The sequence below is a fragment of the Geotrypetes seraphini genome, chromosome 18 (assembly GCF_902459505.1).
Source record: "Geotrypetes seraphini chromosome 18, aGeoSer1.1, whole genome shotgun sequence".
Lineage (NCBI taxonomy): Eukaryota > Metazoa > Chordata > Amphibia > Gymnophiona > Dermophiidae > Geotrypetes > Geotrypetes seraphini.
Genome location: NC_047101.1, coordinates 3,392,538 through 3,419,885, shown reverse-complemented (window position 1 = coordinate 3,419,885; position 27,348 = coordinate 3,392,538). Strand labels below are relative to the sequence as shown.

The 27,348-nt window shown below is 40.9% G+C and overlaps 1 protein-coding gene across 4 annotated transcripts in view; it reads right to left on the bottom strand.

Annotated features, from left to right (window-relative positions):
- The window catches only part of CSNK1A1 (casein kinase 1 alpha 1), a 108,399-nt gene that overhangs the window by 6,656 nt on the left and 74,395 nt on the right, over positions 1–27,348 (bottom strand). For 2 of the 4 annotated variants that reach the window (XM_033927518.1, XM_033927521.1), the window contains 4 exons: positions 25,427–25,505; positions 17,378–17,452; positions 13,893–13,999; positions 8,818–8,966 (listed from right to left, as the gene is read on the bottom strand). In XM_033927518.1, coding sequence (XP_033783409.1) covers positions 8,818–8,966; positions 13,893–13,999; positions 17,378–17,452; positions 25,427–25,505 — 410 coding nt within the window. Of the gene's footprint in view, positions 1–8,812; positions 8,967–13,892; positions 14,000–17,377; positions 17,453–25,426; positions 25,506–27,348 lie in introns of those variants that run through there. The other 2 variants (XM_033927520.1, XM_033927519.1) reach the window with 2 other exon arrangements.

The following is a 27,348-nucleotide window of genomic DNA, read 5'->3' as shown; positions in this document are numbered from 1 at the left end:
TTTTAAAAAAGGTTTGGACAATTTCCTGGAGGAAAAGTCCATAGTCTTATTGAGAAAGACCATGGGGAAAGCCATTGCTTGCCCTGGATTGGTGGTGGCAAGGAATATTGCCACTCCTTGGGCTTTGGACACGTACTAGTGACCTGGATTGGCCACCGTGAGAACGGGCTACTGGGCTTGATGGACCATTGGTCTGACCCAGTAAGGTTATTCTTATGTTATGTTCTTTCTGGAATCCTGTGGATTACAGGACCGGAGGCAAAATGGATTCACCAGAGGTAGGTCTTCTAAGACAAATCTGATCAACTTCTTTGACTGGGTGACCAGAGAATTGGATAAATGGAGTGTGCTAGATGTGGTGCATTTAGATTTTAGCAAAGCCTTTGAGAGTGTTCCACACAGACGTGTAATAAATTAACTGAGTGCCCTCAGGATGAGCTGGGTCAAGAACTGGTTGAGTGGAAGGCAACAAAGGGTAGTGATCATAAGAATAGCCTGATAGTGGGGGGAGGGAGGGAGCATAATTAAGATGGCTGCCTGAAGGCACTCGAAAAGACGCCACTGAACCTTTTCCTTCATATCAATGGTAAAAAGGAAAGCAAAGACCCAGGTTTTCCCTGTTGAACTTGGGTCAGCCCAGCGATTTCCTGGTCTAATGGATGCCTTTGTGGAGCACAGGACTATAGGGGCTCCAATAGAATAGTCCTCGGTTGGAGGTAGGAGCCAAAACGGAGGACTCTAAAACCTCCCTCGAAGCAGTCAGCTTCTCACCGGAGAAACGAAGACACCCAGTACAACCACTCTCTCAATCTGTGTCTGATGATGCAGGTAGAGAAGAGAGTGACGCAGCCCAACTTGTAGACCGCGGGGAGAGAGATGACTGCAGTACGAAAATCGCAGATTGAATTACCAGCTCAGCTGCGATCCGGCAATGCCTTGCAGACGGAAGGGGGAACACAGGATCCACTTTCAACGGACTTGTTTACAGGTACTGTGAAACTAAGTGATTTAGGACCTATACCTTTGGTCTCTACCTTGAAAAAACCTCTAATTATCGACTTGAATTTTATATGGGAAGCAATTGTTTTTCCTCATTACAAACTTTTCTGGGGACTCGGATACAAATAACCTCTTATTATACTGGAATGTTAACAGAAACATCGAAGTTAAAAGATAAAGTGGAAAAGCTGGAGTCTAATTATCAAGAACAAGAGAATAAAATTGAGTCTTTACAAAACCAATGCCAACTTTTGATGAGACATGGGAAATGTTAATTTTAAACTGGAGATATTGGAAATTGTTTCCAGGTGACAAAACCTCAGATTAATTAATTTTCCTAAAGTATACTCTATTATAGCTCTTGATATGTTCAAGAGATATTTGTCAGAGGTTTTAAAAGTACCAGAAGTTTCTTATCAACCAATATCCAGAGTTTATTTATCTTTTGGTAAGAAGAAATCCGTGAAGGATCAGCAAGATCTCCCTCAATGGACAGTTTGGCCTTAAACTTATTGGAAAAATCAGAGGTGGAAGTGGTGGCTTCGGCTACACTTTTCGTCCAGTTAGCATTGGATTCAGATAGAGAATGTTTGTTGAAAATGTTCTTTATATATCAGAAAAATTGTTTATGAATCAAAAAATTAGAATGTATCCGAATGTGTCAAGAATTACCCAGAAGGAGGAAAATTTTTTACTTTTTTGACCCCCAGGTCTTAAAGTTAGGGGCTACCTTTACTCTTAGATATCCTTGTAAATGTATGATTAATCTTCAGGATGTTAAATATGTATATTTTGAAGCCTCACAGTTAACTAAATTTATAGCTGGCAAAGTGGTTTTTTCTACCAGTACCTGTCTAAAATATGTAAACTGCTTTGACTGTGTAACCACACACAAAAAAGCGGTAAACAAGTCCCACCCCCATTATAGGAAAGGAAGCAGTGCGCTGGAGCACAGAAGAATGATCATCATTCTGGGAGACCAATTCAAGTGAAAATTTAAGAAAACTTGGATGCCATTCACTCCAATATCCTGGACGACTGAAGAATATCTGCTAAAAAGATAGCAGAGACCCTGGAGATATACTGAGAAAAAGTAGGCTATATTATTCACGAGATTTTAGACATGAGAAAGCTTTTAGTCAAATAGGTCCCCAAATGTCTCAATGCTGACCAAAAGCGTGATCAAGTAGTTGACTCGCAACCCATTTTGGATCAATTTCAGTGGGATCGTGCTTGTTCTTCTGCTGGGCTTTTTACATGATTTTCTGAGGATTATATGTTCATCTTTGTTTGATTTTATCTGTTTTATTGAATTATGTATGTAACGATATGTAAACTATTTAGGTTTAAACAGTATACAAATTTTTAAAATAAAATAAATAAATAAAATCGTGTGGGATTTATGAACTCTCGTTAACTATGGATGATCCAGAGACAAAAGAACAATCCAAGGACTGGAGACCCTGTGGTTCCCAATATCCCAAGAAATTCAAGACAGAAGTCATCAAGCAAGGTGTTAGCAACTGTCTTATGGGACAAAGATGGAATTTTGTTTGTAGATTACCTGGAAAAGGGTGCAGCCATCACAGCAAATTACTATGTTGCATTTCTCAAAACGATGCAGCAACTGGTCTCCAGACGTCAAGGCAAGCTTTAGAAAGGAATCTTGTTTCTTCAAGACAATGCTGCTCCTCACAAGGCAGCCGTTATGCAGAAGACATTGGCAGATCTTCACTTTGAAATTCTGAAACACCCAGCCTACTCACCTGATTTGGCCCCTTCAGACAATTACCTCTTTCCTAACCTCAAGAAACACTTCAAGGGAATAAATTTTTCAAGCATTGAGGATGCCATTAACTACGGATGTGTGGTTTGCAATACAACCAAAATAATTTTTCTTGGATGGGTTAAAGTTAGAACACCCAAGTTGTAAGTGTTTGGAGCTTAGTGGTGAATATGTAATGTAAAGTAAAGAAAGATTAGGTTCTTACCTTGTTAATCATCTTTCTAGTAGACATACACTATTCCTGAACACTCAGATAGTTGGCCTCTTCTTGCGAGAACTCTTGTAGGGAGCTTCACTTGCATTCTTTTGCTTCGCTTCCCGGCTGTCCTTCAAGTTCTCAGTTCGCAGGAGGAGATCACCACCTTGATGGTACGGTCCATCAAAAAAAAACTTGGTTCAAAGGCTCATAGAGCAGACTCACTAGTGCCCAGAGAACCAGATTAAGATAGTCTATGTTGAAAAAAGGACATCGCATTGGAGGGTGGAGCCTAATCGCACCCTTCATAAAGTCTGGCTACATCTGGATGTGCAACAAGAGTGCTCTTATTGATCCTAGGCCCAAAATAGGAGAGCCGAGCTATCTGAACTCTCAGTGAACCAACTGCTGGGCCCCTTTTTTTAGACCTTCTCCAAGGGTTCATTGTGAGCTTGGTTAAGCATATAGGCTGCAAACATTCTAATGAATTCAGGGGGGAACCCCTGACCATGATATCCAGACAGCCCCTGCGGACTCTAGTCCCTTTTTGGGGTTTTCCAGTTGCATTACAGCTGTTTTGCCAGGGACATGCTTGCGCTATTCTCTGGCTCAAATTTAGGCTTCCCCCCTGTTCCTCGGACGAACTGGGTACTAAAACCTCCCCCTAAGGAACCAGAAGAAACTAAGCCTGTGGCTCCTGCTTCTTCCCCAACCTCACATGCCGCATGACACATGAAACATGGATGCTCCTTGGACAGCATCCACCGCAAATTTGGCATGAATGCAAGGTATTCTGGCTTGAGTCCATCTCTCCATACCACCTGTTTTTAAATAAAAACAAGGTGTTTTGAGGTAGATAGAGAATTTTGTTTTCAAATCAGGAAAATCTCAGATAGCCACCACAGCAGTGATTTTAGCACTAAAAAAAGGACCAGGAAGCTACACTGAAAAATGAAAAAATAGTAATTTTAGAGGTGAGGGAACCTAACTCTAACCCCAGATGTGAAAAAAACTCAATTGTAAAGGATCCCCCCCCCCCCCTTGGATTTGGTCTGCCAGGCTGTGTGTTGAGAGCTGCAAGTGTGGAAAGCTGCATACAGGGAGAATCTCTGCCTCAACAAGCCTGGAGTCCAGATTGCTTGTGCCTTCCGACTGCCTCTTGGGCACAACGTAGAAGCTGGAGAGCTCAACCCCCACCACAACCTGTGCATGCAAAATGGGGTGAGGAAAGCAGTTGGCCTCGATCCTGGATAAAAACGGTCCACTGCGAACAAACCTGGGGCGAGCTGTGCTCTCAAGGGAATAGTTCCTGAGCCCTCAAACTGTCAGTGAAGGCTAGCCTAGTGGAAGCACTACCAAGCAGTCTGCCTCTTTGAAGCAGACTCTTGACCTCTGAGTCAGCGCTCTCCCACAGCCAGAGCAGTTTCACATAGGGGATCCTCCACAGCATCAAAAAGCAGCAAAAAAGACTGTTTAAAAAGAAAAGAAACATGAGCAGAAAAGATAAGCTCCTACTGTCTTGCTTGTAGGAAGACAGCCCAGAGGGATGGGAGGAGGAGCAAAAAAGAATGCAAATGAAGCTCCCTACAAGAGTTCTTGTGAGAAGAGGTTGACTATTCAAGTGTTTAGGAATAGAGTGTCTGTCGTGTTAGAAATACATTTTTTCAAACCCATAGTTTGTTTTCTTTACAGAGACAAGGAATTAGCATCCCTTCGTTATTTACCTAATGACAATAAAAAAATTTCACATAAACTTATCCATAAGAGCATGTCGCACCTCGAGCTCTTTACTAAGGGTTAGGTTTATTAAAATTTACTATCCTGCCCATAAGGAAATAGCTAGACAGCTTGCAGACTAAATAACAGATAAAAGAGAAAAGGGCAGGGGGATACAACATAAGAATTGCTGCTGCTGGGTCAAACCAGCTAGGTCAACACTACACTATACTAACAGCAGTTCCTCCAAAACACTGCTAATGCTCAGTACCGGGTTCTCCTCTGCTCTCCTGACAAACACAACACTACTGCTTCACTCTCGTGACCCATGCCTTTCTGACATAATCCATTAATGGGTTCTGCCAACAAGATAATAAGACATACCCAGAAATTGCCCAGAAATAGCTAAGAAGAAAAAATTAAAAAATTTAAATTGAATCAGGTTGGGCAGACTGGATGGACCATTCGGTTCTTTATCTGCCGTCATCATCTACTATACATAGGAGGAAGGTTATCCAATTAAGACTTTCGACAAACCCCTTTATTATGAATAACTTGGTTGTTATTAAATGTTAACAGACCTCATCTTCTAGTAGGCATGTAGTATATAGCTTAACACATTTATAAATTATAGCAAAACTTTGCCACCATACCAAACTCAAGATGAAGCTTTCTTTCCTAAAATTCACCGATGGAAGCATTTGATTCACAGTCCACACGTACTCCCAAGTATTCTGAAGATGTCATCAATCACAGCTTTTCAGTTCCTCCTCTTCCTCCCCGATCTCTGCTACCCTCTTCAGTTTGTACCAAAGCCTGCAACAGTATTCTAGGAAGACACAGGAGAAAGTGTAGGGGTAACCCTGCCTTATCCTGTTGGACTAATTTAGGTTAAGAACCATTTTCTTTCCCTCCTGAAGCATCATAGACTTATTTACAAGCTGTGTTAACAGTAAAGCTCATTTCCCAGCCTCTCTTCCTAGGGGAAGCAGAGGAGGGGAGACAGCGTTTGCAGACAACGTGATGTAATGTGCCTGGTACTCATTTTTGGCTTGTTTTACTGTCTGCCTAACACCTGCAGCAAGAAGTCTTCATTCTGCTATGTGACCAAAAGGCCTCTGTTTCGTGGTAGGTCACCTGTGCCTGTGGTTCCTTTATGCTGCTCCAGGAATGTAACTGATTCTAGAGAAATATCTTCAGGTGTCGTGTGGCTCTTGGAAGAAAGTGAGAGACTGTTCTCTAGATATTTGTGAGCTTTAGCTCTAAATCATAAGAACAGCCTTACTGGGTCAGACCAATGATCCATCAAGCCCAATAGCTTGCTCTCACGGTGGCCAATCCAGGTCCCTGGTACCTGGCCAAAACCTAAGGAGTAGCAACATTCCATGCTACCGATCCAGGGCAAGCAGTGGCTTCCTCCATGTTTCTCTCAATAACAGACTATAGCCTTTTCCTCCAGGAAATTGTCTAAACCTTTCTTAAAACCAGCTACACTATCAGCTCTTACCACAACCTCTGGCAATGCATTCCAGAGCTTAACTATTCTCCAAGTGAAATTTTTTTTCCTCCTATTGGTTTTAAAAGTATTTCCCTGTAACTTCTAGTGTTCCCTAGTCTTTGTAATTTTTGACAGAGTGAAAAATTGATCCACTTGAACCCGTTCTACTCCAATCAGGATTTTATAGACTTTAATTATATCTCCCCTCAGCAGTCTCTTTTCCAAGCTGAAGAGCCCTAACCTTTTCCTCATATGAGAGGAGTTCCATCCCCTTTATCATCTTGGTTGCCCTGCAAGATTGTTATTTAAGAGCTCTGAATGTCATCATACCGCAAGATCTCTCATCTATACTAATGTAATTCTCTATATTAAGGGGTTAGTAACAAAGATCAGAACTCCATTTCATCCAGAACACCGCCATTAAAATTATATAGAAGGAAAAAAAAAAAAGTTTGATCTTATGCCGTTACTTAAAGACACTCATTGGCTACCTATAACCCACCGGATATCTTACAAAACCCTCCTTCTCACTTTTAAAGCAAGATGCGAACATACTCCAGCATTCACTGACTGATTGATATTACCATACAATCATTTTGTTCGACCCAACAAAATCTCCTTTTAATCCCCTCGATTTGCCATATCGTATATGATACCACCTGGAAAACTATCTTCTCGGTCACTGCATCAACCCTATGAAACGCCCTATCTAATCACCTAAGACAAGAATACTGCTTAACAAAATTCAAATCCAATCTTAAAACATTTCTGTTTAAAGATGCCTTCGCAACAAAATTCTAATCATCAAGATTTACTCCTAATATCTCCTTCCTACTGTGTTGCCCTCTTTTTCATTTTTTTAGAAATATAATGTAATTATTTTCCCTTCTTCTGTCTTATAGTGAGCATTGGTTTAATGTTTGTTTGCACCTGTCTTTATCAACACATTTCTGGCCCTCACCTGTTTCCGTGAAAATAGATTTTTCTTTAATTGATTGCCCTTTACTATTTATATATTGTAGTTTCTTTTTATTAGGTTTTTAGTTTTGTAAACCGCATAGTTCTGTGCATCTCTAATAGTGGTACATTAAGTAAATAAAAGAAATGAATCCAGTATTAGTTTTGAAATAAACACTGTTAATTTTTACATATTATAGATTAATTTACTTTAATACAGTGGTCTCAAACTCACGGCCACATGCAGCCCGCCAGGTACTATTTTGAGGCCCTCGGTATGTTTATCAGAATTACAAAAGTAAAATAAAACAGTTTCTTGATCATATGTCTCTTTAGCTATAAATGACAATATTATTAAGATTTAGCTAAAAGGAAAGATTTATAAACTATAAAGAGTTTTACCTCATGCAAAATTGTCATGTCTTTAATAAGACATTAACTATTTTTTCTATGTGGCCCTGCAAAGGGTTTGAGTTGGAGACCACTGCTTTAATACATATTAAACACAAATTTACTAGAATGATAAGGTAGAGAGTAATGAAGTTCATTTTACTAGCCAGCTGATAAAGATTCTTCATGTATATTTAAATGTTCTTAAAAAAAGAAGTGTCACTTGTCTGCAGCGTTTTCTAGGAATACCTCTTTGTTCCACTGCTTACATTTGACTGGCACTCATTTTTACCGAGAGATGAAGGAATTTCTTGAAACTAAGGCTCAGTGTTTGGGGCATCGTTTGCTTTTTCTAGTATCAGATGCTATGTTCTGAAGAACACTTCTCTCTAAACTCCTACGCCACAACACAAAAAGCGCTAAGCAATGTTTCACCTGCCTTTTGCAGTACAATAATTGCTTTAGCAAGCAATGAGAATAGCTAATAAATTGAGGTACTTCTGTTTGTATATATATTAAAGGTTTTTTACTTTTGAAAGTGGACAACAAAGCACAATCGCAGGGGAGGTGCTTCATAAATTGTTTTCATAAATTAGAACAGAATATTTACATCACAGAGCTTCATTTTAGGTTTAATTTTTAACATTTAGCATAATTTGTTATGTTTACTCCTGTATCTTATCTGAATCCATCTCTAATTGTGTGCTACATTATACTTATTTATTGCCTTCTTTGAACAAAAAATAACAAACCAAAATGGTTTGAAAGCAGAACAATCACCCTCTTAAAATAAAGGTTTATTTCTGCCACTATGAAACAAACAGAAGTCACAATTTAACCAACAGAGATAGAGAAGTACTGGGGGCAGTGCAGAATGCTCTTCACAAAGATAAGCAAGTGTTAGGCCCAGGAATGTGGACAAATTTTCCACATTCATGCCACCAAGTCAATGTCTTTGAAAAGGAAGTTATTACATAAGCAAACAGTGCAAGTGTTAAAATGACCCAAAGTCCCAAGAGAAAAAGACACATATAGTATTTATATACACAAAAGTATATGAAAGAACATTTTTAATTAAAGTTAGTAGTCAAATTTCCCAAGGACGTCTTTTTTTTTTTTTGTTAAATGTACTTTTAAATAGCCAAACTTAGTTGTTTTTTTTAAAACCACCTCCTTGATCTAACACTTTCGGAATTGCTGGCATCTTGCCCAATTCAGCAATTTAATTTTTTTTTTTTTTTTTTCTGCAACGTCTCTTGGTTCTTGGCTACTAACCTTTCATGTTACTCTTGGGTTTGTCAGTTTGCTTGCCTGTGGGGGTTTGGGCTTGTTGGCCCTGCCCACTGGAGGAGGCTGCCTGCTGTGCTGCCTTCTGTTTTAGCATCGTCCAATCAAACGTGTAGTCGTACTGATGATTCAAAGTTCTGTTTGGGAAAGAAACCATTAAGCTATTTCAACCACCACAAAAGAACTTTTTAAGATTTTACATAACAAAGTCATGTCCCTCAATGGATGAAATGCACATGTGCAACCCTGTTCCCCAAACCAATCAGGCCCACCATGAAACACACTAATTGGGTGTTTAATCTTGGTACCCTTCATTGTTTCAGCTATAACTCTTTTAGATTGCAATCCCTTTTGGGCAAGGATAGCATTTCTCACTTAACAGGACACTAAGGTGATCTCAAGAGCACTTTAGAACCTTTGGAGTTTGATAAACAATTTCTAGATACACAGAAATAGATGTAATTTAAGATCAAATAGTTTAAAAGGGATGAATTACATTATCCCAAGGACTCTATTTATCCCAGGCTAGTAAATCCTGGTAAGCTCACAAAGGTAGCTTTTGAACACATCAACAACTCTGAGAAGGGTTCTATCTCCAACTTGGACAAATTTTTTAGACAAAGGAAACAGGGGAGGTTGAAGAAGACAAAGGAAGTTGAATAGATACCAACAAAAAGTGTCCCAACATCAGATCTCAGGGGGACAAACCCCCTACGAAACTCCAGACTGGCACAAACTGATGGGTTTATGCTCCATTGCCAGCAGGTGGAGACTGAAAACACATTGACTTTTGGCAGTAGTACAAGTGGGCTGTGTAGTCCCATCTACAATCAGTCTGACGAATAGCCAAGCAGAAACTATGAACTTAACTAAAAGCACAACTCCACTCTCATATGGAGAAGACAAATTAGTTTTCCGGACTGAACACCAAGACACTGCTGGATACTGACTAGAACAAAAAATGCAACAAAAAACCCCTTCAAAGTGGTCTCCACAGTTCGCCAGCTAAACTAGATGAACCAAACACCACAGCTCCTATTACACTCCCCAAAATAAAGAAAAGATACTGCGGGAAACTGACACTGCGTGAAAAACTGAGTTAAAACGACAGAGCAGGTTCTATGCTGGTCTGGAGGGACTAAAATAAAGTAAATTAGCAGGTAAGAACTTAATCTCTCCTTATTGTCCCTCCAGACCAGCACAGATGGATGGGATGTACCAAAGGTAGGACCCCCGAAGGGCTACAACAAGGATATGCTCACCAAACCATGCCCTGTGGTAATAATGAACAAAGGAATGGAGAGAAGATCAAACTGCAGCCTTACAGAAATCCATCAGGGGCACAAGAGAGCTCTCAGCCAAAGAAGCTGCCTGATCCCAAGTGGAATGAGGTTTGAGAAAAGCAGAAAAGTTTCTTCTGAAGAAGGTATGTAGAAGCAATAGCTTCCTTGATCCAGCGCACAATCGTAGCTTTAGAAGCACTGTCCCCCTTACGAGGGCCCGCAACTCCTGGGTCCATTGAATGTAAGCACAAAGGACCACATGGACATCCAACTTGCACAACTACCTCTGCTCCAAAGAGCCCTCCCGACTACCCAAGACCGGAAGGGAAACCAACTGACTGACATGAAAAGGAGAAACAACCTTAGGAAGAAAGGAGGGAACCGGCCACAGCACAACCTGCTCTCTAGATAACTCCAGAGATGGAGACCAACACGAAAAGGCCTGCAGTTCGGAAATGTGTCTCGCAGAAGTAATGGCCACCAGGAACACAGTCTTGAGAATAAGGTCCTTCAATGTGCAGGAGCCGAGAGGCTCAAAATGACGACAAAAGATGGAGATCCCAGGCTGGAACCGAAGGATGAACCGGAAGCCATAACAACTTTTCCACTCTCAAGAAACAGATCAGGAAGAGACGACAACTGCTGACCACGCAAAAGCCCTCTAAAGGACAAGGCAGCCACCTGAACCCACAGAAAGGACCAGGCCAGGCCCCACTCCAGGCCATCCTACAAAAACTCCAAGGTGTGTGGCAAAGACACATGCAGGTTAACTACAGCCTGAGTGGAACACCACTCCTTGAAGAAGTGCCTGATGCCCGAGAAGTCGAGAACCTCCGAGACCTCAAAATAGTAGAGACCACTTTATCTGAATATCATTTCTGCTTAAGCACTCCCTTTCAAGAGCTAAGCCGTAAGATAAAAGGGACCCAGATCGAACATGGGAATGGGACCCTGAGTCAGAAGGTTATTCGAGAGGGGCAGAGGAAGGAGATCTGCCATGAGAAGACAAACCAGATCCCCATATCACAGATGCCTGGGCCAATTCTGAACCACCAGGATCATGCAGTCTGCGTGATACGCAATGCGAAGAACTCTGCCCACCAGCAGCCACGGAGGAAATTACAGCAGGCCATCCATTAGCCAAACCTGTACCAGAGCATCCAGCCCCTCGGCCTGACAATCTGAGCCAACTGAAGAACATCTGTGACTTGGAGTTGAAAACGCATGGTCATGAGATCCATCATCAGTTGACCCTACAAACGAACTATCAGATTGAAGGCCTCCATCCCAAGGTACCACTTGCAAGGATCCAGCACATGACCAAGGAAATATGTCGCATTGTCCACTTCTGCTATATGGGAAGCTGAGATGTCCAGGAGGTGCATCTCTGCCCATTCCATGAGAAGTGCTGCCTCCTGCATTACCAGATGACTCTTGATTCCCCCGATGATTGGCGTAGGTTACTGCCATGGTACTGTCTGAGAGATCCTGAACAGCTTTGCCCGCTAGGAAGGCCACAAATGCCAACCAAACAGCCCTGGTTTCCAGAACGTTGATTGACCTTGAGGCCACCCCCAGTGACCAGGTGCCCTGAGCTGAATGACAGACACTGGGCTCTCCAGTTGAGGAAACTGGCATCCATGAGAACTGTCCACTGGGACTGATCCACACCCACTTCCTGGACCAGATTGTGGGACTGAAGCCACCAGCAGAGATTGCTTCGAACTAGCTGCTAAGAGGAACCGGAGTGTCCAGATTGTGAACCTGCGGGGACCACCTCTGATGAAGCACATTCTGAAGGGGGACGCATGTGAGCATGCAGCCACTGAACCACCTCTTAAACGAGGCCACCATCAACCTCAAGACCTGAAGAAATTCCTGCACCTGGTGTCAATGTAAGCCCATAAGGGAGTGAATATGCAACTGCAACTTCTGCACCCAGGACACAGGAAGGAACACCTTTCCCAGACTGGTGTAGAAAAGAACTCCGAGATACTCCAAGCGTTGAGAAGGAGTCAAACAACTCTTGGAAAGGTTGACTATCCAGCCTAATGACTGCAGCAATTTCACAACAGGGGCCGTGACTGGGAGCTCTCCTGGAAGGACTCTGTGTGAAATCAAACAGTTGTCCAGATAAGGATGAACCAAAATGCCCTCTTTGCGCAAAGCTGCTGCCACTACCACCATAATCTTGGAGAAGGTAAATGGAGCCATGGCTCGACCAAACGGAAGCACATAGAACTGATAATGCTTTCCCAAAACCGCAAAGCGAAGGCCTCTGTCATGTCAAGGGAAGTCAGAAACTTTCCAGGCTGAACTGCCAGACTAAAGTTTTCATCAAAAAAGAAGGAACCCATAGCACCTGGTTCACACCTTTTAAATCCAAGAAGGGACGAAAGGAATCCTCTTTCTCGGGCATCACAAAATAAGTAGAGTACCTCACAGTTTGAATCTCTTGAGGGGGCACAGTAACCACTGCCTTGAGTTCTACCACTCTCCAGAGAGTAACAAGATGCCTGCCTCTTCCAAGGGAAAGAGAGAAAAAGATCTGGCAAGAGCCGGTGGAACTTGAGAGCATACAAGTCTCGAAATACCTCCAGGACCCATAGATCTGTCATTACCTTAGTCCACCTCTGATAAAACTTCTGTAACCAGGCTCCCACTAAAACCAGAGGAAGGACCCGAACACAGTCATTGTGCAAATCAAGAGGAGGAGAGACTGGAAAGGTTGCATCTTCCCTGGCCTGCACCCCGAAAGGATTGCATATGCTGGAAGAACCGACCCCTGGAGGAAAAAACCATAGTAGACACTTTGCCATGCAGATACAGACAAAACTCAAAGACACCACAGCCCAAACCTCCTCTACCAGACTGCCGAGGTCTGTCCTCTGGGACCGAGGCACCTTGGAGTCACCCAAACTATCTTTATGTGGAGGCATCCAGTTCAACAAGACTTTCATATTTTACATATTCTCTTCATACTTATCTTTTGATATTGTTCCAAAAAGGTTACACAGCATAACAGAACAATTGCACTTATAAAAAAACTGTTAAACAGGCTGCTAGAATATTCATTTATGCATCTGCAATGACCTTCACCATAGCCTTGGTAATGCTTCACATTTCCATCACATTTGTTTTTCAGCCTATTCACAATTTCACTGCTTGTTTCATTATAAGATTAGTTACATTTTATTAGCTATGCTTTCTGGTTTTAACGATACATTCACATCAAATTTGTTTTAATCAGCAGTCCAATTTATTTATCTGTAAGGACCTTTACTATAGTTTCAGTAAGGCTTCCTATTCTACCAACACTTCATTTATTTTTCAGCATGATTCATGACTTTATGCACAACACACTATTTACACATCTCACCTCACTATGTTAACACATTTTAGCTTTAATATTAAATTATATTTTATACAACCTATGTGTTTTTATTTTCCTAAGGACACCTGAGGAAGGTATGTATTACTGGAACACAGACCATGTTGGGCCCCTAGTAAATCCATTCTATCTGGATTTTGCTGCATCATTCTTTTTTAAAAAGTGACTTGATTTTGGACAACTCCTCATTCTTTTTGTGGTCCTTCCACTTTTTGTATTCTGGAACCAAACTTGTATTCTGGAACCAAACCAATTTTAAAAATCAAACTAGTCTCAAAGCTAAAGGATAAAACATTTAAACTTAATTATATTTTGATTTAAATATGAAAAGCATCAAAGTGCAATGGAAAGATCAATGTTGCTTATCTGGAAACATTTTGAAAACTGACCTGAACAGGATACGGAACAACTGCCTCAAGTACATATAATCTGGTGCCTCTTCAAAGCGTAGGCCACGACAGTAATTCAAGTACATGGCAAATTCCGCAGGAAATCCCTATAAAATTAAACAGCATGTCTCAAAAACATAACATGGATTTTAAGGCTAAAGAGAAATCCTTTAGAAAGGACCTATCCTAATAATTAGATGGCAATTAGCTTTTCTTTTAATTCTCAAGCTTCACAGGCACTTTTAAACTAATCTCAAATGTTAAAATCTGGATTTTCTTTACATACAAGTCACTCAAATAATCCTAGGCATCATGTCAAATTCTACAATGGTGCCAGATTGACCTTGTGTTTCTCCCCCTTTATGTTTCATTACAAAAACCATCAAAATAGTTTCTCTGCACAGTGCAACTCGGCTCACATATTAAGCTACATAGTACAGACTGTTACTCTCATGGTCACAGTCTCATGGAATTTAAGACAACAATAGCTCTAGAATTCCTGTACCATATGGCTCAATCTTAGGCTGAGTTGCACTATGCAGAAGTCGAACTGTTTTACTGGCAATGCAACAAAAGTGGAAGGCTTTTAGGACAGCAACGGGAGAGGGTATAGGGAACTAACTCAGAGAAAAAGGGTGGTAGTGAAGAAAGAGGAAAAGATTAAAAAGTAATAAGAAAATCAAAAATATATGAGGATGGGGAGAGGGGGAGGTGAAGTTTGCTTTTATCCATTATTTCCTTTCCTTATTCGGTCTCCAGCTAGCTCAGTTTGTTCCACTCAAGGATTTGGAACCATCATGATCACAGAACTCAAAACAACCCTCGCTCTTTTTATGCTGCAGTGGCTGCTCTTAGTTCATGCAGCTGAAAATAGCATTCCATCCTGCCTTTTGAATTTGGTCAGATATTAAGGCTGCTGCTTCATGGCAGTACTCTGTTGATGCTACCTCCTGGATCCTGTGCTTAATTCTTCAAAGCAAATGCTGAATTCTGTGAGCAAGAAAAATTCTGTGCAAATTCTGCATTGGGAGGCTGTGCAGAATTCTCATATTTTTTATTTATTTATATCCCCCATATCCATATTCTATGTGGGTTACATATTCACATTCATAATTCTGAACTGAGGACTTTCTTAGAGATCAGACACCACAGGTGACCCTTGAGGGGAGGAATGATGGCATTATGCCTTATCCCTCAGTAAGCCTGGTTCTAAGAGAGAGGTTTGTATAGGGCTCAACGTTAAAGATAGTTTTCACAACCACCTGTGAACTGCATATATAATTTGCATATACCGTAGAACCTTGGTTTAAGAGCATAATTCATTCCAGAAGCATGCTCGTAAGCCAATTTACTCGTATATCAAAGCAAGTTTCTCCATAGAAAGTAAGGGAAACTCGCTTGATTTGTTCCACCTCCCATCCCCCCCCGGTGCTGCTCCACCCCACCACATCCCCAAAAGACCCCCCCACCCCCGAGGCCACTGATGTGCTTCTACATCTCTCCCCCCCGTGAACCAGCATCATACCCCTCACGAACGACCCCCCTCCCCCGTGCAAACTGACATCCCCTGCCCGCCCAAACTGCAAGCTTACCCCCAATGTGGCACCGGCATGCAGCACTAAGCCACAGGAGGTGCCGGTGCCCGAAGATTGTGCCTCTCCTCCGACTGGGCCCTGAGCATCTGCGGATGCTCAAGGCCTTCCGACTCCTGCCTCTCTCCAAAAAGCGCGCTATCTCAGCCTTTAAAGCTTTAAGCACTGTTGTAGTACAAGGATTCAATGAATTAGATAAACTGACTATAGCTTGAATCATCTCCAGCCACAATCGGCAAAAACTCAATCCACACATCAGCAGTTACATCATCCTGATCCATCTGTAATGGAGGCACAGCTAAAACAGTATTTATTTTTTGTCAAAGCAATCTGCCAGCTCAGTACAAGTTGGAAATTTACTTCTATGAACTGTAGAAGTTATCAATGAGTTCACAATGTAAAACAACTCCTTAAAACCAGAAGATACAGAAGCAATCCGCTTATCAAAATATTACTTTTTTGAATTTGACACCAACACCTTATAATTAGACATAGCTGTAACATAAGCCTTGCGAGTAAAGAAATCAGGTTATTTCCTCCATTGATGTTCTAATTTTCAAAGATCTTTTAACTTACTTCAGCTCAGCTGAGTACTAGGGATTATACTTCCTGCTAGTACTCCGTACAGAAGAATGCCTTACCTCAACAGCATCCGACAACACTGAATCATAGAAACATAGAAGATGATGGCAGATAAGGGCCATAGCCTATCAGGTCTGCCCACTCTACTGACCCACCCCCAAGTCTACTATCCTAGGGATCCCACTCCTGGTGACAATCTGTAACTTAGGAATCTATAACTTAAAGTCTGTAAGCTCATACAGAGGATGCTTCTGCTTTATCACACAAGGCCAAAAAACTTTTAAATTTGCACAAGTGATTGTCATTGAAATATACTTATGAAGTTAGATAGTTCAAGATCCAATAGATGCTGGCATTGTGGTTTAGAAGTTGGAACATTAGATCATTTGATTTTTTTTGTCCCTGTATAAATGCCTTTTGGAAGTTAATTTGGCCCCAAATTAATTCATTGTTAGAAAATCATGTTGCCCTTTCATATGATACTATATTATTTGGTACTTCAATGAGATTTAAAAGCCAAATTTCAGCAAATAATAATAAACTTTTATTAATATTAACAGGGGTTGCCATTCAGCAGATTACAGGGAATTGGAAAGATTATACTAAACTGAATTATACTTTTTGGTGGAATTCAGTGTGTCATATTTATAAAATGGAAAGGGTATTTGCTCTACAACAAGGCAATTATAATAAGTTTAAAAAGATTTGGGGGCCATTGATGATTTATTCTGGTGATCAGACATCTTAAACACCTAAATATTGGACAAGATAAGGGGGTGGGATTATGAAGGATAATAATTGATAATTGTTATTTATTTGTATATGGGTGGGAGAGGTGGGCTTCTTATATAATTATTTATTTGGAATGTTACAAATAAGAATGTCAAGTGATTAATTAAGATATTTATGAATGATTGTTGTACACTTGTACTTTTTGAAAATGAATAAAGATTTAAAAAAAAAAAATATATATATATATATATATACTTATGATCCATCCAAGGGACAGATACAACTGGTTATAAATGAATGTCAAATGAATGACCCTTCTGTACAAAAATCAGATCCAATACGACTCCCCTACATGTGTTTCCTCTAATATTAACTGCTCCCAGCCTAAGCTAGACATTAGTAAATCAAAATCAGTAACATGTTCCACCATACCAACCTCATCATACTGAAGGTTGAAATCACCCAAAACCATGGTGTATGAGTGATATACTCTAGTTTTTACAATAGGATGGCAAAGTTTTGAGGATTAGTCATCAAAAAATTACAAGTGTGTAAAATTTGTACATTGTGTGTTCTTACTTTACACAAGATTTCAACAGGAGTGGACATCTTCTTTTCACTAATCTTCTCATACTTTTGCTTCTTTGTTGCAGCCTGTGGAACATGGAGAACCATTAATTTTTAGCTTCTCTGTCTTACCCAGTATAGCAAATTTTATAACAGTGTCAGGGAAACTGACTTCACTAAATGTAACCTCCATAATCCCACATTCAAAGAATGAGTCAGGATAGCTTGATGATTTGCTCTAAGTATGACAGTTCTCTATGTGAGCAGTGCAGTAATTTGCAATAAAGTGAAAATATCGCTGAATTTAATGGATAAAATAAATGCACATTTAATTGTAAAGTACTGTACTTTGTTCCATCATAGTTGCTCTCCATTTACAGATAACTTACCTTAACCTATTGCTGAAAGGTGTGAGCTAAAGCCAAATGCAAAACATTTCCTTAAATTGCCCTTGCCACTCACCTTCACATCTTTAGCCAGTTTTTAATTTAATTAGGATGCAGTTCTCTCTTACTGGTACTGTATGTTCTCCTGTCCCATTTCTTTCTGCATCAAAAGTACTTCTACCTACTTTTTTTCTTACACACTGTTCAACTCTTAAAATGAATTTTTCTAAATCAACTATACTTATTTACTTAGAGAATCATCAGTCCTATCAATAATCTTAGACTCTTAAGTGTAACCAGTAACTTATGCCAGCTGTAATGTTTTTCTTCTGAGCCTCGCCGCTCAATAGACTTCACAGCAGTGAGCTGTCAGATCTTCATTGCCTCAATATTTTAATTTAATACTTTTACTTTTGTGCTCTCCAAAAAAGAAGCTTTCATAATCCTTACTTCTTAGTTCTTAATTCTTTTTCAAATATAAATATATAAATGCTTTATATTTTGAAATCATTTAAATAACTTAGCTCAAAGGAATTTTCTCTTCCGTGCTTTAGGCTTGGCCTGGGAGGGCTGGACCCCAACATGTGTCACGTTAAGCTCTATCAAGGGTCCTCCCTACAGATAACAAAAAACAGGATCAGTAATTTATCCTGTATCATTACTTAGTAGTATCACTAAGCACAAATATTGCAACTGTACGCTGGACTTAATAAAGTGTAAATCTTACCGCTGCCGCCGATATCACACCCACTAGGTATTTTTTTTTTTTTTTAGAGTAAGATGGCAGTGGTGTCTTTTGTGACGTATGTAAATTTCAAACTAACAGCTGACTTTCCCTGCTCACTATTGGCTAGAGCTTATCCATTCAATGAACCCCACTCTACCTCAGCATTTAACCCGTTGGGCTCTACTGTGGCCAATCGATATATCCACCTCTGCTCTTTAAAGTTCAATACACATTCTAAATTACCACCCACCTTCCCTTCTATTAAATGATCAACAATGTGCCATCTCAACCCTTCTGTTGGATGACCCTTTTGAACCCAGTGTTGAACCATAGCAGCTTGTAAATTTTCTGCTAGAATACAGGATTTATGCTCATTGAGCCTGAGTTTTATTGGCCAACAACAGTAATTCTCCCAATATAAACCAGACCACAAAGGCATAATATAGCATAAAATCACTTGCTTACTATTGCAATCCGTATTTGCCTTAGACCTCACTGTGTAGTTCTTCCCTGGTATCATCCATTCTGAGCCTTCTATAGTACACATGCACCATTGGCACCTCTCACATTTGCTATGGCATCGTCCTGTCATTTCAGTCATATTATCAAATTTTTGAAAATTGAACATCTGCTCTAGAGTTTTTCCACGACTATATGCTATTAAAGGAAATTATTGTACTGGAGGATGTAATTGCATCATATACCAAAATCCTTTCACTATAGCCACTAGTTTGTTTGCTGCTTGTGAATAGGGTAAAACACATGTCAATCTATCAGACCCCTCTTTAGAGCTAGAATTCTCTTGTAATAACAAATCTATTTGGGCAAACCTTGTTCTCATAAAAGCTTGTCTGACAGATTTCTTGGGATACCCTCCTAGGCCAAGCCTAAAGCATGGAAGAAAAAATTCCTTTAAGATAAGTTATTTATCAAAATATAAAGCATTTATATATTTATATTGAAAAAATAATTAAGAACTAAGAATTAAAGATTAATATGAAAGCTTCTTTATTGGAGAGCACAAAACTAAAGTAAAAGTATTAAATCAAAATATTGAACCAATGAAGATCCGACACAAAGCTCACTGCTATGAAAGTCTATTGAGTGGTTAAGTGGTGGCACTGAGGCTCAGAAGAAAAATATTACAGCTGGTATAAATTATTGGTCACACTTAGAGTATAAGATTACTTTTTTCCTTAGGCAAATGGGCTATGTCCCCCTGCCAGCAGATGACAGAAGAAACCTCAGATAACTTTACTCCCTTTACAAGGGGCTGGTGCTACCTTCAGTTTCTCAGTAGGTTTCTCCAGTAGATAGTAGAGTCATGTAGCTTGTGCACAGTTATGAGTAGGTTGCTCCTAAGAAGGCTGCTTTCTAGATTTCTAGTAGAAAACCATGTTTTTAGTAGATTTTGCTCATTTTTAGTGCTGTCCTATTGGACACATCACATTCTCTTGTTCCAGTGACAACATGACCCCATTCCTGCAGTAAAACCATAGAAATGGGTAAAAATCAGACCAGTTTACCACAGGAGCAAAGCTTTATACTGCTTCATGGGAGCGGAAAAAAGCTTTGATCACACAGGGGAAAATAAACTTCCCAAGTATTGTGACTCCTCACATCACTTACCTCCTACAGCACTGGCACTGGCCATGCGTACATACTCCCTCCTCCTTTTTATCCTCCTTCAGAATGGCAAACTCTTGACATCAAAAGAGGGCCTAATTAGCCTTCTCCACTGTAACATCAGCAGAGAAGGCAAGGACCAGGAGGCAAGCAACTGAGCAGCAGAGAGTCAGGGTGGTAGTGACAGTCAGGCATGCACACATGTGAGGAGCAGAGGTGGCCAAGATCAGACAAGTAAGGGAACCAGACTGAGCTCAGGAAAAGCAGATTGGTGGTCCGACCTTGACTATATAGTATGTTTTTTTATTGTTTTGGTTTTTTTAAATTAGAAGTGTGCGTTTCTTTCCTTCTGCCAGTTTCTCTCCCCCCCCCCCCTCTTTCCCAACAACTTCAATGTCCTTGCATACTAAGGGACAAACTTGTGCTAAAATGCACATTTTTGTAAGTTACTGTAATAGGCTATTTTTTTACCTTTTGACATTTGTATGTTTAAGCCTCTACCTGCAGGCTGCTGTTCATACCTATATACTGCTTGGGATGTTCAGGAAACTTAATGTTTTTCCTGACTTAATTTTCCATATATTCCATCTTTCTGGACACATAGCTTATCTTTAACCAATATCACACAAAGATCTTGTAATTCAGATACCTTGTTTTCTAAGTATCCCATTTTGACTGCTGCTCTAGAATTTGGGCCTGGATGTTTAAAGTCCCCGTCACCAAGTTTACATCTGAGGAATACTTAGAAGTCACCTGTATCAAAGAAAAGTTAAGGGTGTACATGACATCCCATAGTGAGTCTAATGTGACAGCTGTTGCCTTGATTAAAGTATTTACCAGTCCCACAGGAAGGGAAAATCTCTTAACTGATCATTTTCTTTCCCTTAGTCACAGCAGATAAATTCAGATGTAATTTTTAATCTTCCCCCTCCCCAGTACCTTCTGTATCAATTTTGTCCATATCTTTGTCCTCATTATATTGCCCCATTTTACTTTTTTATTTTTAAAACTTCAATTTTAGCAATTGTAAACCATCCAGATATTTGTTTGATGGTCGGTATATCAAACTGTAAATAAACTTGGATCCATGATCTAGAAGTCAGGCTCACCAGTCTAATTTCCTGATCACCCCTGGGACCCTTTTAAAAAATTGACATAACATTAGCCACCCTCCAATCTTCTGGTACTACAGATGATTTTAGCTATAGGTTACAGATCACTAACAGCAGATCCACAATCTCATTTATTTGGTTTCATATTCCCATCCTCCAAGGGGAGCTTGGAACGGGTTACAAGTTTACATACATATTTATATTGTTTTCATACATTGTGTTGGCAAACATGGTATAACAGGACACTGATAGAGATGGCAAACAAAGCATGGTATAACTTAACATGGTATGGCGAGACATGAGCACTGTATATACAAGCATAGCATGGCAAACCTAGCCTAGAACTTTTGGTTATGGCAGTATAAAATAATAAAGTTATTATTATTACTAGTCTTATAGCCCGTTACATTAACGGGTGCTAGAATATATGTGTGTGTGTGCCTCTCTTTATTTCTTTTTTTCTCTCTCTCCCCTTAGCTGCTTTCTGTCTTTCTTTTTCCTTGGCTGTCCATCACCACCCCTTGCCTGCTCCCCCTGTCCATTCTCCCTTCCTTTTACCTTCCCTGTGTCCACCACCACCCCTTCACAGCTCTCCTTATGCAGCAGCAGCCCATCTCCCTTTGTTTTACCTCCCCCCTGTCCAGCAGCACCTTCCTTCTCCCCCTGTCCAACATTAGGTCTCCGTTCCTTTTTCTTCACCCACCCCCTGTCCATCAGCACCTCTTTCCTTCTCCCCCTATCCAGCAGTAGGCGTCCCTTCCTTTTTCTCCCCCCCTCCTCCTTCTTATCCCTATGATACAGTTACCTTGCTCTGCCCCTGATCAGAGGTTCCCGACAGCTGCCCAGTTGCACCCATTGGAAAAGGTCCCTCTGCGGCATCCCGCACCCCTCCTGAAGCGACTCCCGCTGTCTTTCTTTCTGTCTGTCTCTGTCCCTGGCCCCCTTTGTTTGTCTTTCTGTATATCTCCCTGCACCTGTGTCTGTTCCCTGTACACCTGCCCCTGTGTCTTTCTGTCTCCCTTCCTCCCTCTGTCTGTTTGTCCAAAGCAGCATTCCCTCCCCCTTCCATTTCTCTCCCCCCACACCAGTTCCCTGTGCAGCAGCATTATTGTTTCCTCTACCCCCCACAGTCCCACAGTCGCGACTACAAACGCGGGCCCGAGTCCTTTGCCGCCCCCCCTTCCCTTCCCGCGGGTCCGACTACACATGGCGATTCAAGCAGCGTGTCCAGGAGTCTTCACACACTGCTTCGGGTCCTTCTACTGGCCTGATTAACTCTGGCACGTCCAGAGCAAATCAGGGCAGTAGAAGGGCCCGAAGCAGCGTGTGAAGACTGCTGGACACGCTGCTTAAATCGCCAGTCGGGGCCGCGGTAAGGGAAGGGAGTGGGGCGGCAAAGGACTCGGGTGCCGGGCAGCAGAAATCTTCTTCTACCTTGCCTCTTCTCCACCGTCGGGAGTCAGCGCCAGGAGCTTTAACGGCTGGTGGTTCCGCCTCTTTGAAAACTGTCAAGCCGCTGGAGCCGGGAGGCGACGGAGAGGGCAGGGGGTGAGTTGCGCATGCACACTTCCTAGCTACAGCTCACGGAAAACGGATGCACGCTTAGGAAGTGCGCATGCGCGGCTTACCGTTTTATTATATTAGATATAGAAGCATAGCATGGCAAATCTAGTATTATATATACAAAACATGGCATGGCAAACATAGCATGGGAGATATAGTATATAAGTGTGGCTAACCAAGTATGACATGATAGTATGATATGTAACAAGGTAGAACCTAGCACGGTAAACATGGGATGGCAAATATTGTTTAGTGGGCATAGTATGAGAATGTAGCACAGTAGACAGCGTAGCATTTATAAACTAAACTAAACTTTAGGTTTGTATACCGCGCCATCTCCACAAGCGTAGAGCTCGTCACGGTTTACAGGGTTAGGTTGAAAAGGAGCTACAATGAAGGGTTATAGGAAAGGTGCTAGGAAGATAAAGAGGGACAGGGTACCAAAGAGCGGGAGGTGTTAGATTTTTGAAAAGAGCCAAGTTTTCAGGTGTTTGCGGAAGGACTGGAGGGAGTTTGAAATTCTGAGCGGGGATGTGAGGTTGTTCCAGAGTTCTGTGGTTCTAAAGGGGAGAGATGTTCCTAGTTTTCCTACGCGGGATATACCTTTTGCAGAGGGGAATGATAGTTTCAGTTTTTGGGAGGATCTAGTGGAATTAGGATTAGAGAAGTTCCAGAAGAGAGGGATAACGGGAGGGAGGATGCCATGTAGGATCTTGAAAGCTAAACAGGCTTTCGGCGATCCCCGGTGGCTGGTGGAAGCAGGGGCTCTGAAGAGAAAAAGCAGAGCCCTCCTGCTTGATCGGCGTCGGGCGGAGGATGAATGGCAACTCCTTGTAGGACATGCAAACTGCCATGGGATTGTCTGCCAGATCCAGCAGCAGATCATCCTCTTCCAACTCCTCCAACAGAGAAACTAAGATTGGGGAAAAACAACCACCACCAAAACAACCTCCAAAAAACACACAACTCTGCGCCTTAAAATGGGATTAGGGAGGCAGCAGACTCAGCTTCCTGTAATCTCCTATGCTTGGCAGCATACTCTGCAGGGGAAGCAGGCAGGGTGGACTGAGCCCCCTGTAGAAGGGGAGGCAGCAGTCAAAAGTCCAAGAGCAGAAGCCATCCCCTCAGCAGCTGCCCAGATGACTGATCTGGTGGAGAAAAGCCTGATGCAGTAACAAAATATTCAGGGGAGAAGGGCTGCATATTCTCCAGTCCTTTCTACAAAGCCAGAAGCCCAGCATCTCCACTTGACAAGCCTTTGTGCAAGAAATGCCATCCGAGTCAAAGAGGGAAATCTGACTTGCAAGTCACTCCAGGGATAACTCTGTGCCACGACAGCCATCCCCCCAACCACCCGGAAGAAATTCCAGCGCACAGGAACAACATTGACCAGATGAAATTTGCCGCTTGTCACAGTGCTTTGCCAAGTAAGCTGACATGGGGAAATACTAAAGCAATGGTCTGATGCAGCAAAGAAACTTCCCTCTTTCTCCCCCCTCCAGCAGGAAAGATGAGCCACAGGCTAAGCAAAAGTGTTAGCACTAAGGTTGGCTGGAAATTCCTCCCAAGCCCTTGCACAATGTGGGGTTTTTTGTTTTTTTAAGGTATACTCACGAGTACCGTGAAAAAAATATCCAGACTGTCTCTGCAAGAGCCTGCTCCTTCTCTGTGAGTGTTTTTATTTATTTTTTTTCTTGGTTTTGTGAAGAGGAATTGCAGAGTAGGCAGCAAGCAAGAGAAAGGGAGGGATGAATATATTGACCTGGCCCCACCATGTCTATCCTCCACTATGCACCAAACTAGTTTAAATCCTCAAGGTCAACCAAATCAAAAAACAAAAACATGAGCATGGAGAAGCCATCCATCCACCTGCTGGAGATAGAGAATGCCGAATGACCAAGGAGCATGCCATCCTAAATCACATATCACAAACTGGGGCTCTATTTCCATCTGCTGGTGGGTAGACTTAACCCATGTGTCTGGATTTGTTCACTGATGACTGATGACAGGGAACTCCAGTTTATGTTTGTTTTTTTAATGAACATGTATGCAAGTTTATTTTATTTTAAGTGTTTTAAGGGTCGGAACTCAATTTTCCCATACCGTCACTGCAAGTTTTGTTGCTGTCCTATTCCTTTAAGTTCAGCCTTACTGCACAAGCCTCAAACACTTATGATTTTAAAGTGTTTGAGGTTTGTGTAGCTAAGGATGGAGCTTGCAGGAATGGGGCAGGGACAAGAAAAGAACTCTAAGGGACAGAAAATGATTTCCCGCAAGGATGGGGAAAAATTTGTCCCTGTATCATTCTCTATTCTCTAGAAGATTACCTGGTTTGAGATCATCCCTTTATAATCTGCTCTTTTTATATCGTTGCTTGCACATCAGACAAGCCTTTATGTTGGTTACTTAAGACAAGACGCAATAATAATTTTTATTCTTATATACCACCAAACCATTAGTTCAAGGCAGTTTACAGCAAGAAGGAACTAATTTTGAACATTTTTTGATCAATCCTACCATCTATGGTCCCAAAACTGATCAAGGGGAAGCAATTTCTAGAATAAACTTTAGGCTGCAGTCAAAGTTATTGGGAAACAAAATTTAAGCCATACAAAAGTTCCTACAGTATATTCAGCACATGACATACCTTCAGTCCTTGCCAGGGAAGGCTGGTTCTGTTGAAATACATCAAAACATATCCTAGAGACTCCATGTCATCTCGACGACTAAGGAGGAAAAAAAGGGGCTTTTGAAGCTTACAGGGATGGAAGAAAACAATATATCCTCTTAAAATGAATACTGTGTGACAACTTGTAAAAATCTTTAAACTAAAATAATCATGTATTAATGTATATTAGGAATGTGCATTTAGTAGTGTCTTAAATTTCGAGCACACTTTATTGCAATTTTCAAAACAATCTCACAAGTACATACTTGTTCAAGCAATACAGAACCAAATGATAGCAAGAAAAAGGAAATATACATTAGGAAATAATCTTAAAGTTCTTCCTTAGACTGCTACAAAAAGGAGAGGCATACTAAAATTAAAGGGAGAGAAAAAAAAGGAAACAATACATAAGAAAAGGCTTTTTAATGTGAATTAAGCTCCATTAAACTCTTTACATTAGCAATCTACATAACTTGAACTCATATTTTGTATGACATTTACAAAGATAAGTGAACAAAAATTTTGCACCCAGTGCCAACACTTCTTGTCTCATCCAAAAATGTTCTAATATTTTGTGTCTGTGTGACATCTGGGTAGACCCAAATCTTTTTCCTACAAAAGAGAACAGGTATTTCTAAAATATAATTTCATAAATAAAGTTTACATCTTTTTGAATACAAATGAAACCAACAGTGTTGATCTTTCAAAGTTCTCCGTTAGAGAAGATTCCAAAATTGCTGAAATATTAAGATCTTCATTCCTCAATAATTGCTCATTGGTTTCTGGGGAGTCTATCTTTTTTTGACTGCCATTAATTATAGATGTTGAAACATCCTTTAAAGTTCTCATTTACTCTTTTAACAATGTACATTGTGTGGTAAATGAATTTAAGTTTGCCTGCTTCTGTTTTAAAACTCTGACCGGTTTGGCCCCATATTATATCTTTGCAACCACTTTGAGCTGGCTCACACTTCCAGACATTTTTGCAGAACTGGTTTGTTCGCTTTTCCTTTACTAAAAGGTTGCCTTTATAAGAGATTTTTAGATAGAACTTTCTCATTCCAAACTGGTAAAATGAAGCAAAATGTTATTAAAGCCTTTTCCTATCAATCCTTTAGAAAATCTGTAAAGACCCATATCTATTTGACAAATTTGTTACCACAATATATTTCTTGCATCTTTTTTTATTGCCTGTATTGATTGTATTTCACAGGCTGTCAGCTCATTTTTTTATTGTAAACCGCTTAGAACTGTTTTGTTATTGGGGTATATACAAATAAAGTTATTATTAGTTATTTTTTGTCCCTGCCAATGTTTCTGATAAAAGTATCAATTTTACTCACAAGAGAATATTTTTCTTTAGTTGTAGTTCCCACCTTTCAAGTTTCTTAGGTATTTATATACCGCCTATCAAGATTAAGTAAGCGGTTTTTACAATCAGGTACTCAAGCATTTTCCCTATCTGTTCCGGTGGGCTCACAATCTATCCGCCGAAGGAAACCCCTCCAGACTCGCAGGGGCCATAGGATGAGGTGGTGAATTGCTCTCTTGGGGTGAAAATGTAACCTCCAACCCCGATGCCGTAGTCTCCCTCCTTGCAAGGCAATGCCGGGGATCCTCCAGAGCACGATCTCTGACCGTGAAGGTCTCAATGGTCTTCTGGGAGGTAAATGCAGTCTTTAAGCTTGAGGGAAAGTCTTGACCACTAACTTCCTCTTGGTATGCAGCATAGTTTACAGGAAAAGTTTTAGCAAAACTCGCAATAAGACCTGACCGCGAAGCGCTTCATGCTGCCATCTTGAAACGCCTCTAGTACACAAAAATTTCACACACTTACATGAATCAACAAATTAAGGGTCTCTTCTATCAAACTGCGCTAGCAATTTTTAGCACAGAGCCCC